Below are 17,557 nucleotides of genomic sequence, written 5' to 3'. Positions count from 1 at the left end.
GACATCTAACCATAGAGCTCATTAGACGAGCTGACAGAAGTAGATGTGCAGCAGGGTGTTCATGGGGATGTGTCTTTTCTGGCTTGGAGGGCAGTAGCTCCACTTTGCCATGGCCAGCAATAGTCCTAGAAAAGGGTATCTCACACCAGTTAGTGATAGGCTGTCACAGGCTCATACGTTAAGAGACTGTTCTGTGTGTTTTGGAGATGGTGTCCATTATTACTTATTGCTCTAGGGACCAGTGGACACCATAGCCATGGAAAAAGGTCATGAAGCTAGACACTCTGTCTCCACAAGAGGGAACTTCATGTGTGTTTGAATTAGCTAGAAGCCTTCTACCTGTGAAAGTGACTCTTGCTGCTTTATCCAGTCTTACCACCCCAAGTTCTTGCAGCATGGCTTCATTTAATTCTGTTCCTCTCAGATGGTTCTTTGTCCCACTCATTCCCCCCCTGGGTTTTTGTTCATCCAGAAATTCTGCCATCATGAGATAGTTGTCCCTTGAATCTGTCCATCTTGGCCTTTCCATTGCCTCCTTTTGTTCCACCATAGCTAAGAGATATACTTGGCCTCACCTCCAGGTGTGGACACCACTCCAGAACTGAACTGAGCAAGATACCATTCAGTGGTCTAAAACTCTTTGAAGTTCTGGATAACAGCAGTAAAAGAAGTTGCATATCTGAGTAAGCTTCCTATGCCTCTGGAGAATTAGGAAAGAATTACAGGAGAAGTTATTTAAAAAAAAATACTTCTTGTTCATTCAGGGGGAAAGAATACTTCTCAGGATCTTCATGGGTTTCTGGAGGTAGGCACAGCTTCTCTAGCCTTGCCTTCAGTAAGTAAATGAATACAGACCTGCTCAGACCCCTTTCCCTCTGGAATCTTCATAGGGTGAGCTTAACAGCATGGAGCCTCCAGGCGAATGATGCTTTGATTCCCTTCTATGGAGTTCCAGGTGCCTTGTGCTGTTCTGTGTCCCAGGTATGCTCCCATCCCCTAAGTGGGCATCTATTAAGCACCTGTGGGTCTAGAAGGCATATGAAAAGACGCTTGCAGACAATCTTTGGGATTACCTACTATCTGAGGGAATCCAATACCTGGCTTGGGACCAGTACTTGATCCTGTATATTTTCCAGCAAATGGGTCCATACTTTGAGGAGAAACACATGGAGACACATGAAATGGGATCTTGTCCATGGGGTGATTTATACACAAAACTTTTAGTTTATACACAAAACTAAAAGACCCAGTAGTTGGAGACACTGAGCTACGGATGGCCTTATGTTCTTTAGCATAGATGTAAGGTTCTGGATTTTTTGGAATCTGTCCAGTGATGGGTAGATTTTTGCCTCAGTAATGTCTATGTCCACTCCCAGAGCTATCCTTGTGGAAGGGATCAGAGAGTTTTTCTTGGTGTTTATCACAAAACCATGTTCTTGAAGCAACTGTAGTTGCTGAACCGACGAGGGGGGATGCCATTTTAGATTTGCTTTTGGTGAGTAGTGAGGACCTCGTTGAGGAAATGGTTGTAGGGGACAACCTTGGCTCGAGTGATCATGAGCTAATTCGGTTTAAACTAAATGGAAGGATTAACAGAATTAAATCTGAGACTAGAGTTTACGATTTCAAAAGGGCTAACTTTAATAAATTAAGGCGACTAGTTAGGGAAGTGGATTGGACTAACATATTTATGGATCTAAAGGCAGAAGGCGCCTGGGATTATTTCAAGTTAAAGTTACAGGAGCTGTTGGAGGCCTGTATCCCAAGAAAGGGAAAACGGTTCATAGGCACGAGATTTAGACCAAGCTGGATGAGCGAGCGTCTCAGAGGGGTGATTAAGAAAAAACAGAAAGCGTACAAAGAGTGGAAGAGGGGAGGGATCGACAAAGAAACCTACCTTATTGAGGTCAGAGCATGTAGAGATGGAGTGAGAAAAGCCAAAAGCCGTGTAGAGTTGGACCTTGCGAGGGGAATTAAAACCAATAGCAAGAGGTTTTATAGCCATATAAATAGGAAGAAAACAAAGAAAGAAGAAGTGGGACCGCTGAAGACTGTAGATGGAGTGGAGATTAAGGATAATCTAGGCATGGCACAATATCTAAACTAATATTTTGCATCGGTCTTTAATGAGGCTAATGAAGGGCTTAGGAATAGAGGCGGCGTGACAGAGGGAAATAAAGGAGGGGGGGTTGATATTACCGTATCCGAGGTAGAAGCCAAACTCGAACAGCTTAACGGGACTAAATCGGGCGGACCGGATGATCTTCATCCGAGAATATTAAAGGAACTGGCGCGAGAAATTGCAAGCCCGTTAGCGATAACTTTTAATGAATCTGTAAACTCGGGGGTGGTACCGTTGGACTGGAGAATAGCTAATGTGGTTCCTATTTTCAAGAAGGGGAAAAAAAGTGACCCGGGTAACTACAGGCCTGTTAGTTTAACATCTGTAATATGCAAGGTCTTGGAAAAAATTTTGAAGGAGAAAGTAGTTAAGGACCTTGAGGTCAATGGCAATTGGGACAAATTACAACATGGTTTTACGAAAAGCAGATCGTGCCAAACCAACCTGATCTCCTTCTTTGAGAAAGTAACAGATTTTTTAGATAAAGGAAATGCGGTGGATCTAATATACCTCGATTTCAGTAAAGCGTTTGATACGGTACCGCATGAGGAATTATTGATTAAATTGGAAAAGATGGGGATCGATATGAAAATCCAGAGGTGGATAAAGAACTGGTTAAAGGGGAGACTGCAGCGGGTCGTACTGAAAGGTGAACTGTCAGGTTGGAGGGAGGTGACCAGTGGAGTTCCTCAAGGTTCGGTTTTGGGTCCGATTTTATTTAATCTATTTATTACTGACCTCGGAACTGAATGTAGAAGTGGGCTGATAAAGTTTGCGGATGACACAAAGTTGGGAGGTATTGCCAATTCGGAGAAAGATCGGGATATCCTGGAGGGAGACTTGGATGACCTTGTAAACTGGAGTAATAGTAATAGGATGAAATTTAATAGTGAGAACTGTAAGGTGATGCACTTAGGGATGACTAACAAGAATTTTAGTTATAAACTGGGGACGCATCGGTTGGAAGTAACGGAGGAGGAGAAGGACCTTGGAGTCCTGGTTGATCGCAGGATGACTATGAGTCGGCAATGTGACGTGGCCGTGAAAAAAGCTAATGCGGTCTTGGGATGCATTAGGCGAGGTATTTCTAGTAGGGATAAGGAGGTGCTGCTTCCGTTATACAAGGCACTGGTGAGACCTCATTTGGAGTACTGTGTGCAGTTCTGGTCTCCCATGTTTAAAAAGGATGAACTCAAACTGGAACGGGTACAGAGAAGGGCCACTAGGATGATCCGAGGAATGGAAAACCTGTCTTATGAAAGGAGACTCGAGGAGCTCGGTTTGTTTACCCTAACCAAAAGAAGGCTGAGAGGGGATATGATTGCTCTCTTTAAATATATCAGAGGGATAAATACCAGGGAGGGAGAGGAATTATTTCAGCTCAGTACTAATGTGGACACGAGAACGAATGGATATAAACTGGCCGTCGGGAAGTTTAGGCTTGAAATTAGACGACGGTTTCTAACCGTCAGAGGGGTGAAGTTCTGGAACAGCCTTCCGAGGGAAACGGTGGGGGCGAAAGACGTCTCTGGCTTTAAGATTAAGCTTGATAAGTTTATGGAGGGGATGGTTTGATGGGATAACGTGATTTTAGTCAATAGGTCAATAATGTGCCATCGCAGGTAATTAGTATCAATGGTCAATGCGGGTCTGGCTGGAGAATCTTGCCCGCATGCTCGGGGTTCTGCTGATCGCCATATTTGGGGTCGGGAAGGAATTTTCCTCCAGGGTAGATTGGCAAAGGCCCTGGAGGTTTTTCGCCTTCCTCCGCAGCATGGGGCAGGGGTCGCTTGCTGGAGGATTCTCTGCGACTTGAAGTCTTCAAATCATGATTTGGGGACTTCAGCAGCTGAGTCAAGGGAGAGAATTATTCCAGGAGTGGGTGGATCAGCTTTTGTGGCCTGCATCATGCGGGAGGTCAGACTAGATGATCATAATGGTCCCTTCTGACCTTAAAGTCTATGAGTCTAGGAGTCTAACTGCTGTATCCAAAGTGTGGCAGCGTGGTCTGCTGCTCTGGTTGGAGCTTTGATTAAAATGTTGTCCAGGAAGGGATACAGGTGAGTGCCCTGAGATTGAAGTCTGGCTATGACCATTACCAGTATAATGTAAAAGATCCTGAGGACAGAAGAGATGCTGAATGGTGGTAGAGTTTTGTACAGGGATGACCTGTGTCATAAGCAAATCTGAGTAGGCAGCGGTAGCACAGACATAAGGACATAGAGATGCATCTAGCTGCTAGGTCAGCTGAGGTGAGGAAGTCCCTTTGGGACAGGGATGTTACCATCACAGCAAGAGTTTGCATGCAGAAGCTCATTCTCTTCATCCATTTGAGTCATTTTAGGTCCAGGAATGCTCTGACCCTCCTGTAAGCTTTTGGATGATGAATAGCATATAGCCTAAGAATCTTTTGAGGGCTACTTTTCTGTTGCTAGGATGTCTAAGTGAGGTTTCATTTAGCATCAGTTCACATTTGATGAGATTGCCTGAGATGGGGGATTGGATGAAGAAGTGATGGAATGGGGCCCTTTGTTTCAGGGATTAACTGCACTACATCCCTTACCCACTTCTCTGTGGTCAATGGAGACTATTCTCCAGAGAAGTGGGAAACTGCCTCCAAGATTCAGATTTGGGTGGAGATATATTTGCTCATTGTCAAAGTGAGACCTCGGAGGTGTGTTGCTGCCTGATCAGCTGTTCCAGATATAGGATTTTTTGTTCCTTTTTGCCTGCTTTGCAGGAGTTGCCACCTGGCTGTGGCCAAGATGGGGTCTCTTGCAGCTCTTTATCTAGTGCCCTTTGGGTATATCATCTTCTGTGTCCTGCTCCTTATGGTCTTCCCCACTTAATTTTTCTGTGCTTCAGCTGCCCATCTGTAAAAATGGGGATGACAGTACTTCCCTACATCACAGGGTGTTGTGAGGGTAAATGCATTAAAAATGGTGAGGTGCTGATATACTACTAAAATGGGGGAGGGCATATAAGTACCTCAAATATTTGGAGAAAAAAAAGCATCAAAGGAAGTTCGCAGGGTTTCCAAGTTCCCTGCTGTTGACCTGGGAGCCTAGACCTGAGAGCCTCAGCTGGATAGAGCTTGGGCTTCCAGGCCCCAGGGTCAGCTTGCTCCCCATGCTAAGTGGGAGTCTGGAAGCCCTGGGATCTGTGGCCCTTAGGCAGTCCATATAACAGGGTTGCCATGAAGTTGTGGATCCTGACTCCAAAGCGGGCGGGTGAATTGGCAGAAAACCAGGCAAGTTTCCATCGAAACCGTGCCTGTATTGTCTCAGAACATATGTTTATTTTGACATGTTTCTGCAAAATATTTGGCTTTTGATGAATTGGCATTTTTGGAAGGAAAAACATTTGGTTGCAAAATTTCCAGCTAGCTGTAGTCATACTGGACATCCAGCAGACACTGCATGAACTTGATGGTCATGGTCCTGCAAGAAATCCTCACCTTGTTAAATTGGTGGAAAGACCTTCAGATGTACAACAGAATACCCTTTAAGCAGTGTCCCTGTGGGTGCTCCACTTTAGGTGGCGGTGTGTCCCAGCGCCATCGATCAGAGATTTATGGTAGCAGTGTCCACGCAGGTCGCACGTGCTCAGTAGGCGTCTTGCGGTACTGTTGGTGCCGTGTGTAGAACGCACACAACCTGAGCCCTCCAGTTCCTTCTCAACCGTCCTCGGCGGAAGACGGAGCAAAGGGGCAGTGTTAGCACTTCTCCCTAAAACCGTTAAGAAATAGTTTTTAGATAAATATTTATATAAAGTTGTTATAGAGATAGTTAGTTAGTGTTAAAAAAATTTTTTTCTTGTCAATTAGTCAATCATCCCTAGTTAAAATGCCAGGGTCTCCAGGCTTCAGACGATGCGGCTCCTGCTGCGATGCCGTGCCCGTTTCAGACGTACACTCTTTATGCATATGCTGCCTGGGTGAGGGGCATATTCCCCAGTAATGCCCCACTGCAGCAACCCGAAAGCCAGAGCCTGATGGGACAGGGATGTCCGGCTTAAAATGATCTTGATGGAGAAGTCCTTCCAGCCTGAGGCGGACAAGCAGACATCCTCTCTGGGCCCTCCTTAAGATGGAAAAGGAGACCTACCCTCTGAAAAACCAAAAAAAGAGGGCTCAAACGTCTCTGCAGAGAGGTCCATGAAAACAGAGGCGGTTTCCTGCAAGGTTGCTACCCCCGATGCCATCTTACTCTTCAGTGAGCACCTATGACGCTCCAGGCACCTCTGGCACCACCAAGGTCAGAGCAAAAGAAACAGAGTTGAGGCACCGATGAAAACATGCCTCCTCCACAGCACCGAGCTCACCGGTACGGGACTCAGCACTGAGTGGGTCAGGCACCATGCATCCACACCCAGCACCGACAACTCAGTCAGCACGGGTAGACACCACCAAATCGTCACTGATGGCACCAGCCAAACACCACCACCGATCGGCAGTGACTATCAACGAAAGGGAAAACACCCACGGCACCGACGACTTCTCAGAAATCAGCACCAACATAATCTCCGCTGTACCAGAGAGACTTAGAAATCTCATTTGCACCACATTTACGGATACTCGGTGCCGAGGGCTCCCCCTCAGGCTCCAGAGGAGATCACAGCCCACAAGACATAGCACGGTTCTCCAGTGATGAGGAGGAGGAGATGCAGGGACAGTACCTCCTATCTCTACGTCACTCCTCACCTAAGGTCCACTGACCAACGTGGAGCCACATGGGTCCAAGACACCAGATGAACCAACCATGGTGTGGACCCCCATGGATGTACCCTCCTATGGCTTTCCCAATGCAATGGACGCTTTGGGAACCATGGAGCTCAAAAAGGGTTCAGCTTTCTAGACTGTCCACAGTGCATAGACGCGAACTGCGCTCTAACCCAACATCTCCCACACCACAACCCTTGGAGACACAGGAAGGGGGAGGACACAGAGATGGGCACAGATCATGACATCTTCTGTACACAATTCATCTTCTTCCCCAGATGAGGCGATTATGCCCCCACTGCCAGCCTCGGCAGATGACTTTAAACAGTTTCAAGAGCTGTTCAAGAGTCTTGCAAAGCCACGACATCCCACTAGAGGAGGTAAAGACAAACCAGCACAAGCTGGTACAAATACTGCAACCCGCATCTACCTCTAAAATTGCCAGTGCCATCAATGAGGCCATCTTGGATCCTGCGAAGACCGTCTGGCAGACACCTGCTTCTATTCTGCCCACCTGCAAAAGAGCAGATAGAAAATATTACCTACCATCCAAGGAGGCAGACTTTTCTATTTGTGCACCCAACTCCCTAGTTGTCGAGGCAGTAAATCACCGTAACGAACAGCCACAATTCAAGTTTACACCCCATGACAAAACACAAAATACTTGATTTGTTCGGACGCAAAGTATATTCCTCCTGCACCCTTCAGTTTCAAGTGGCCAATTATTGAGCACTACTGGCCAAATACGACTACAACAACTATGGGAAACTTGCCCAGTTCACATCTGAACTCCCAGAGGAAAAACAGACACAATTGCAGGCCATTGTCACTGAGGGCCAGCTCATATCCAAAACAGTCCTTCAGGCAGCATTGGACACAGCTGTAGGAACGCACCAAGCCTCATGGTTTCAGGCCTCAGGGACATCAAAAGAACTCCAGACAAAAGTAGAGGACTTACCTTTCGACCGGGAATAACTCTTCTCTCAGAAGACAGACGAGGTGCTTCATTCAATGAAGGTCTCTTGGGCCACAGTCCGCACCTGGGGGATTTACACCCACCCTGCAAAGAGAAGGAGATACCAACCATATTAGAGCCTAGAGACTCCTTAAACAACAGGCAACAACAACAACAGCGACCATATGATAATGCCAGCCTCAACGATAGGACGAGAACACTTCCAATACAGAGTACTACCATTCGACCTATCCACCATCACACTATTCCGTGAGCTCATTCTACAAATAAACAAACGAAAATCATCCATAAACCTGGTACAACAACTAGACTTTATTGGGGCACACCTCCATGCCATAAAAACCAAGGCATCATTAACCCTTATCAGATTCACAAACCTCATCTCAGAGGTACAAGTCAGTCCTCAAGTTCGGGCTTGCACTGTCCTACAATTACTAGGACACATGATGGCCATGATGTTCGTGGTATGACATGCAAGATTACATATTTGATGCCTACAAGATTGGCTGCGCACGGTATACATACCAAGCAAACAACCTACAGAAACGTCTCAAAGTTCCACAAAGTGTCCAGAACTCATTACAATGGTGGACAAGTCCACAAAATGTCCGTATGGGTATTCCTTTCCAACAGGAACCCCCGACAACAGTGATCACCACAGATGCCTCACTGATATGCTGGGGTGCTCACATGTGGTCAACACACCATACAGGGCAAATGGTCTCTGGGAGAGACTTAACTGCACATCAATTTGCTAGAGCTACAAGCAGTCTGCAACGCCTGCAGACGTTTCCTACCTCGTATATGGAACAAATCCATTCAAATTATGACCGACAATATCGCCTGCATGTTCTACATCAACAGGCAAGGAGGTGCTTGCTCATATTCTCTATGCACAGAAGCCATGAGACTTTGTTATGTTGTATGCACCAATTCCAAACATCTCAGCGTGTTACCTGCCAGGCTGTCAGAATGCAACAACAGACATGCTCAGCAGGTACTTCTCTCAGGATCACGAATGGAAGATGAATGGAGAAGTCCTGAGTTCAATCTTCAAACGGTGGGGCACTCCCACCATCGATCTGTTCGCATCCCCGATGAATCGCAAATGTGCGATGTTCTGCTCAAGATCAGGACTGGGACTACGGTCACTAGGGGATGCCTTCCTCATCAAATGGGAGGCACAACTCATGTATGCGTTTTCACCGATACCAGTGATATACAAGATACAAGCAGACAGGGACAAGGTTATCCTTATAGTTCCGACATGGCCCAGGCAGGCATGGTATCCTTCCTTACCTGTTACACATGGCAATATACACCTCGCGAGTTCTCCCTCGCTGACTGGATATGGTGACTCAACACAACGGTCGCATTCTTCACCCGAACCTGGAGATATTCCACCTACAGGCATGGTTCCTGAATGGTTCCACCACGACAAAATAACCTGATCAGAACAAGTTAAACACATGTTATTAAACAGCAGGAAATTGACTATGAGAAATACCTACCTTCAAAAATGGAGGTTCTCCGCCTGTTGTCAAGGAAGACACCTGACAAGCAATTCAGCACCACTACCATCAATTTTATAATACCTATTGGAGCTGAAAAGCACTGGCTTAACAATGAGCTCCACCAGAGTCCATCTTGCGGCAATTTCAGCATTCCACCGAGAGATCGAACTTTGACGTTCGCACACCCAACTACAAAATGCTTCCTCAAGGGTTTCATAAATGTTTACCCAGATGTTCAATGACTTACACCAACATGGGACCTCAACCTGGTACTGAAATGCCTCACCAGACCACCATTCGAATCATTAGCCACCAGCTCATTACTCCACTTATCAATGAAAGTAGCCTTCCTGGTCACCCTTACCTCGGCCAGAAGGATGAGCGAGATTGGAGGATCTGCCATGGGTGCCCCTACACAACATTCTTCAAGGACAAGATCACGCTAAGTCCACATCCTAAATTCTTACCGAAAGTAACTTCAGCATTTCACATGAACCAATCTATTCACCTACTGACATTGTACTCTAAGCCTCATGGTACTCCAACAGAAGCCGCCCTACACACTGTAGACATTAGAAGGGCGCTAGTGTTCTACCTTGAAAGAACCAAACCTTTCAGGAAATCCCCTAGACTTTTCATCTTTACTACTGAGTGCTTGAAAGGAGACTTTATATCCACTCAGAGATTATCCAAATGGATTTCCACATGCATTCAAACATGCTACCATATCTGGAATACAGAACTATTAGAGCACATTCTACTAGGTCCATTTCATCTTCAGTAGCATTCCTTAATAACGTTCCAATACTAGAGCTCTATAAGGCGGCCACTTGGGCCTCCGTCTACACATTCGCAAAGCACTATGCAGTCACACAGGACTCCAGGGCTGATGCCATAGTGGGTCTCACAGTACTTACCTCAATGACTCGAACGAACCCAAAGTCCCTGCAGCCCTGAGAGGAGCACCCACAGGGACACTACTGAAAGGAGGAGGAAAGGTTACTCACCTTGTGCAGTAACTGGAGTTATTTGAGATGTGTGTCCCTATGGGTGCTCCACTACCCACGCACCTCCCCTCTACTTCGGCGTTCACAGTGAGGACCCTGTGGTAGAGAAGGAACTGGGGGCTCAGGTCCTGCGTGCGCTACACGCGGCACCAACAGCACCGCGAAACACTAACTGCGCATGCGTGAGACCATAAATCTCCGATCGACGGTGCCGGGATGCACTGCCCCCTAAAGTGGAGCACCAACAGGGACACACATCTCAAAGAACTGCAGTTTACTGCACAAGGTGAGTAACCTTTCCTTCTGCTCCTCTACATTTGAAGACTGTTCACCAGACTTCCTCACTTAGGGAGGCTCTCTTAGAGCACCTTTAAACTTGGGACCTATGGCCCGCTCAAGAAGCTTGTCTCTACATAAACATCCTAAAGCTCAAAGGCTTCTGTCTGGCATGAATGCACTAGAAACTAATGATATACCTGAGATACATCAATGATATTTTCATCATCTGGACAACAACTTAAACTCCCTCATAGATTTCCACCACAACTTCAACCACCACCACCCATCCCTTAAACTCTCTCTGAAACACTCCTACACTAGCATCAACTTCCTGGACACCCTGATCAGCTTCAACAATGGAACCCTACAGACTACTATATATGAGAAACCCACAGATCACCATACCTACCTTCATAGATCCAATAACCACCCCAAACACACCAAGAAATCTGTTATCTGCAGCCAGGCACTCAGATACCACAGAATATGCTCTGAGGAGAGAGACTGGGTATACACCTCAATTCACGCAAAACCGCCTTCACCAAACAAGAACACTCCACCAGAGAAGTAGATTGCTTCATGGAACAGGTCATCCAAATACCCTGAGAGAACATGCTTCAATACAGAAATAAACCCTCCTCTAACCACACCCCCATAATTGTCACCTAACACCCAACGTTGGAACCCACATGGAGGTACCATCAAAACAACCACAATCCATACTTGATGGGGACCCCATCCTGAAAGAGATCTTTCCTGAAACTCCTCTTCTGGTCTTCAAACAATCCCCCAACCTCTCCAAGCTCATAATCAGAAGCAAACTCCCCATAGACCAAAACATACCAATTCAAAGTGGCACCAGACCCTGTCACAACAAGAGATGCAAAACCTGCAGACGTATCTCCACTGCTACAGTGATCAACACCCCCCACACCTTTCAAGATCCATGGGTCCTACACATGCCAATCACATCATGTGGTGTACCTCATCCAATGCACTAAATGCCCCAATAACAAATATGTTGGTGAAGCCAGACAATCACTATGCTCTCAAATGAACTTACACAGGAAAATGATAAAAGACAAAACACACCATATCACCTGTGGTTGAATGCTTTCCACAACATGATCACTCTGTATCTGACCTATCAGTCTTCATCCTCAAAGGAAACCTTCACAACACTTTCAAAAGATGAGTTTGGGAGCTTAAATTCATAACTTTTTAAGGCACTAAAAATCATGGATTGAGTAGACACACTGGATTTATAGCTTATTACAACAATCTATAACCCACTAACAATTCCCCCAGCTGGCTTTCCCTCCTGCCTTTCCTTTCCCCTCTATCACTGCAGGGTTGTTCACCTTGAATGGTCCCTTGAAATATGTATGAACTACTTATGCTAAATAATCTGTTCCACGTACTTAGCTGTGACACTGAGTACGTTTCCCAGACCTGAAGTAGAGCTCTAAGTAAGCTTGAAAGCTTGTCTCTCTCAGCAACAGAAATTGATGCAATAAAAGATATAACCTCACCCGCCTTGTCTGGTATGAAAGGCATTTGTACTGTTACTCCAGGAATCTATGACCATGTGCTGATAGATGCAGACATAAGGGTAGTAATACTGCAGCCTCCCCTACACTAACCTTGCAACTACTCCACAACTCCTTTTTTTGGGTCACGACCCTTACAATTATAACACCGTGAAATTTCAGATTTAAATCACTGAAATAATTAAATTTGCAATTTTTAAAATCCTATCATCATGAAATTGACCAAAATGGACCGTGAATTTGGTAGGGGCCCTAATTATGAATTGTTCCTTCTACTAATCCCTCCCCTTATCTTTCTCCTCCTCCTCCCTTCATCATTTACTTTTTCTTCCTTTATGCCAATAGTATATTGTAACAGGTAGATGCCATTAAGCATGCCCACTTGGGGTATGGTGTGGCCTTGCAGTCCTGCTGCGCTCTTATTCTGTTGAGGTCATGCAATGATTTACTCAGACTCGGGAACAGAACAAGATACACTCTTTGTGATGTTTTATTAACTTATTTTACAGAGTATAAAAAGCCGCATCTCATTAAGCCCCTCAACTCCAACCCTTCTTCTGACCTGGGGGCTAATGCTGACAAGCACCCTCTTCCAAGTTCAGGAGTTCCTAGCACCCATCCCAGAGCTGGGTTATCATGCAAAACAAACTCATGCTTCTCAGATGAGGAGTACATCCACAGCGCTCCTCTTGGAGCAGGATTATGCTTCAGGCCAGCTGGCCCCTTTTTTACTCCTTTCACGTGTCAGCTTGGAGGTGAACAGGCCATAGTTATCCTCCTGCTAGAGCAGTGGTGGGCAACCTGCAGGCCATATGCAGCCCGTCAGGGTAATCCGCTGGCGGGCCGCCAGACACTTTGTTTACATTTGCATGGCCGCCCACAGCTCCCAGTGGCCGCAGTTCGCTGTTCCCCAGCTTATGGGAGCCGCGGGAAGAGGTGCAGGCTGCAGGGACGCGTTGTCCGCTGCTTCCTGCAGCTCCCATTGGCCGGGAATGGCGAACTTGGAGCTGCAGGCGGCCATGCAAGTGTGAACAAACTGTCTCGCAGCCTGGCAGCGGATTACTCTGGTGGGCCGCGTGGGGCCCACGGGCTGCCCACCACTGTGCTGGAATCTTTGGGAGCACTTCCCTCCAACTGAGCCTTTTATCAGGCCCAGGTATGTTTTAGCTAGTTAGCTGCCTAGATGGCTTTGCTCTCCTTAAAGAATCCTGTCACAGGTAGATATAAGGGGAGTCAGGGCCAGCCACCCTATGACATATATACATCCATCATACACACTCTCGGGCACTGAGCCATATCACATTCACCTCCTAATATCTCTTTCCCCTCCTCTCGAGCTCTCAAAGACCATCTACCTGGTACCTTTCACATGAGGGTTGAGTTTCCTCTCCCCAGTACTCCATTCTGAGCACCTCCAGTGAAGAGAGTTTTGGGTCAAGGGGGAGCAGCAATGGTGGGAGTCTCCTCCGGGACATGGGACCAGGTGCATTCTTCCTTGTTCTCCACATGGGGTGAAGATTTTCTTCTTGCAACAGAACATGGAAAGGGAGCTACTGGTGGGGATCAGCTGCCACAGTTTAGCCAAATGACTCCAAACATGCAGGCTACTCTGTTTTGAGCAACTAATCCTCAAGTCCAGGGGGAAAGAGCAGGAGGGGGCTGGAGATCAGACAGGGTCTCATGGAGGAAAAAGCTTAGCTATGGAAAAAAGAGGGCAGCTGGCAGGAAAGGAGCAGGTTCATTTTTGTCACTCCCTTCATGCTGCTCTCTGCAGCCAGGCAAGCTCGAGAATGTCCACAGGGGATTGGGATGGGCAGGAACGTGGGACTCCACATCCAACATGCAATCCTGCTGTTTGAAATGAACTCTGCAAAGGTAGACGACACTAAGAAATAACGGTGCAGCAGATTTCAAAAGATTGTCTGTTAATTCAAAAGTTTCATGGGGTTTGTGTGTTTTGTCTTAATAGTTGTTGCTCCCTCTTTCCTGTACAGGTTAAGGATTTTTCTGTTGAGACACAGCTTCAACAACATGATAATTTAAACATGGCTTTGGATAGCTGTTACAGTGGCGATAGTGTGGTCATTTTCCCGGGAGAATATAAGGCTGTAAACCTCTCCATGTTAACTGAGGATATTATTATTCAAGGTCAGCAGTGCATTCTACTTACTTTTAACATTACAAATTGTAACTATATAAAGCAGTCCTTCAGATCAGCAATTACTACAAGTAAATAGGGAGGCAGGGGGAACCCACTGTGAATTCTAATGGGATTAGTAACACTGAATCTGAAAACAGACAGAATAAAAGTTGTGCTAGTCACCCTGGTGTAAAAATACTGTGCAACTGAATGCAGTATATAAGGAATTTAGTGATATATTAATTCAGTAAGAATTGTTAGGGCTCCATGTTTGTCACAGAAGTCACGGATTCCATGACTTCTGTGGGGGCCAATGTGGCTGACCCCAGGGCCAGCTGCTCAGGTGGCCCTGGGGACAGCCACACTGGCCCCTCCTGGAGCAGCCCCGCAGCCAGCCGCTGCTGGAGTGGCCCTGGGGACAGCCTGAGCAGCAGGCCCCGGATGGCCAGTGCAGCTGCTGCTGGTGGCCCCCGGTGACGGTCCCCAAGCGGCCGGAGTAGCCGCTTCCCCGGGTGGCCCCCAGCAGCCGTCCCCGGTGCAGCCGGTGCTGGAGCTGGCCGCTGGCCCCGGCCCCCCCAGCAGCAGCCCCCCCGGGATGACTGCTCTCCATCAGTGGTCCCTTTAAGATTTAGTCAGAGGTATTTATAGTAAAAGTCATGGACATGTCACGGGCCATGAATTTTTGTGTATTGCCCGTGACCGGTCCATGGCTTTTACTAAAAATACCCGTGACTAAATCTTAGCCTTATTCATTGTTAAGAAACCAGTAATGTAGTAGTCTTGTTGATGAATGGCAGCATTCCTAGTTAACAAGTGAATATGGAAGTAGTAAATGTGAGGACTAAAATCTTTTTATATCCTTTTTCGACAGGTTAGCAACTAGATTTTTTTTCTTCAGGTTACTCAACTAAGAAACTGAAAATTAAAACCAAAACTCAATAAGTAGCCCTAAAGTATATGTTCCTCTTCACTGAAGCCTTCTGAAAAATTTTCCTTAGCTTGGCCAACACCAATAATATTGATGCATTTAGTATTGGTATAAGACGACGTCTTGGCCCTAATTTTTAATAGGGTCTAAACTGGCCTGCCAATCATGCATATACAATTCAGTGCAAGTGCAAAATGTCAGGCACAAATTATTTAACTTCAGTTCTGTCATGTACACCTGCAACTGATTTCAGGTGCAAAATTGAAGCTCTAGGTCCTTTTAATTGGAAAAATAATGAATCTGTTTTTGACATTAACAGATTTTTCCTCTCTGTGGTACCCTTAACAGTTTATTTTTAAAGTACTCTCCATCTCATCTTTCAGCACTTGCATGGCTTCCTCTTAAAGTGATGACATTGCATCTAGAAGTACTCTTTTTCATCTGGTAAACCCTTAGATTAGAAGATATCTCTGAGATCCTAGTCAATCCACAACTTGATAGATTTGCACTAGTGTCACACTTGAATAAGCAATAATTAATAGCATTCTGTAAAGTTATTTGGCAACAATCCAGGTGCACTTAAACTTCCTCTTGCATCCCAGTTGTGGACAACTCAAGTTCTAAACTCCCATTCAACCTTCCATTATTCCCTAGACTGGTTTCTCTTAAATCTAGTCAGGCCTTCCCTTCAGGAGGGTTTATTTAAAATGGATGAGAAACAGAAGATATGCTAGTAAGTATTCCTCTTACGGCTTACCCAAGCTGGCTAGCTCTGTAACTTCGTGTCATGCTTCTGAGCGATTGTCTACACTGGTCTCCGAAATGGCAGCCTCTGTCCCCAGCCTCTCTGCTTTGCTTGCTTTAGGTGAACAAATGTCTCTGTGATCCTAGGAGTCTTCAGAGCAGATAGGTCTAATGAATGCTCAAGAATGGTGTACGCTGGTAAACATGGGCCATCTTTGCAGTATGAACTGAGATGCTTGTTACCTTTGTCTTCATCAAACTAGCTGTATTGAAATTAAGTCTATTCCTAGATCCTATCTGTCTCATCCGCCTAGACTAAATATGTCCTGTGATATAGCACAGCCAGAGGGCAGCCAGGAGAGTGATAGATGGGAGATATGTAAGCCCCAGGATGATGAGAGCCTTATTCCCTGTAGAGGGAAGAGGGGCTGCTACAGATTAATTAGAGCACCTGAAACCAATTAAGCCAATTAGAGTACCTGAAGCCAGTCACCTGATAAACCCCTGCTTCAATCAGACAGTTGGAGGAGTTGAAGCAGAGTGGTTTGGTGTTGGAGCGAAGAACAGTTTGGAGGAGAGCAGTTTGAAGGAGTTGAAGCAGAGAGCAGTTTGGAGAAGTGCTGTGGTGGGCCAGAAGACCAAGACCCTAGGTAAAGGGAAACCCGGCTTGTGCAGAGCAGAGGGACTCTACAGACACAAGGGGTTGGGAGAAACTTGGCCCAAGCAGGGAGAGGGCAGGAAGCCCCACAAGCTGAAGGGCCGGAGAGGGAAGTAGCCCAGGGGAAGGAATCACTAGTTCAAGTGGTTCACCGCTATCCCTAGGGCCCCTGGGCTGGGACCTGGAGTAGAGGGCGGGCCTGGGTCCCTCCCTCTCCACTCCCTTTTTTTGGGGACACTAGTTGGACAGTTGATACCCCAGTTAAGGGGTGAGAAACGGCACCCTGAACCCCCACAAGAGGCGAAAGCGTGGGACCCATCATAATAGTGCCGGCAATTTGCCACAGTCCATAATACACGTGTGCACAAACCCTTGGCTCCTGATAATATGTCTTCAACCATTGAGTCATTCATTCAAAACATCCATGAGAAAGGAAACTAAGGCTATGACTACACTACAGATTATGTTGTCAAAGCTTATGTTGCTTAGGGATGTGAATAAATCATCCCCTTGAGCAACATAAGTTACACTGACATAAGCGCTGGTGTGAACAGCACTATGTCAGCAGAAGAGCTTCTCCCACCAACATAGCTTCTGTCGCTCACGGGGGCTGGAGTAGTTAAGCCAACAGGAGAGCTCTCCCCCGTTGGCTTAGAGCAGGCTCCATTAGAGGGTTTACAGCAGTGCAGCTGCACCTCTGTAAACTCTTAGTGTAGCCGTGCTCTTAATGTTGGCTGCTTTATACCTGTTCCTGGGTTCCTAGTTTGGATTTTTGATTCTACTGGATCAGAGCAAGTTCTCGATTACATCAGGCACTTTGCCTTAATGGGCTTGCCTGTTTTATGCCACAGTATAACCAGATTCCATTACCTTCTCTTTCAAGGTCTTTGAGGAGCTACTTATGAGTGTAAATAATGTA

The 17,557-nt window shown here is 46.3% G+C and overlaps 1 protein-coding gene across 1 annotated transcript in view; it reads left to right on the top strand.

Annotated features, from left to right (window-relative positions):
• Positions 1 to 17,557, top strand: part of LOC113407257 (testicular spindle-associated protein SHCBP1L-like) — a 59,078-nt gene that overhangs the window by 28,482 nt on the left and 13,039 nt on the right. The window contains 1 exon segment of the mRNA XM_026655560.1: positions 14,163 to 14,316. Within this exon segment, the coding sequence (XP_026511345.1) occupies positions 14,163 to 14,316 (154 nt within the window).

This window comes from Terrapene carolina, unplaced genomic scaffold (genome assembly GCF_002925995.2).
Source record: "Terrapene carolina triunguis isolate 2854851 unplaced genomic scaffold, T_m_triunguis-2.0 Scaffold210, whole genome shotgun sequence".
NCBI classification, from domain to species: domain Eukaryota; kingdom Metazoa; phylum Chordata; order Testudines; family Emydidae; genus Terrapene; species Terrapene triunguis.
Note: the sequence above shows the minus strand (reverse complement) of the source record. Positions and strands in the feature narration are given on the sequence as shown.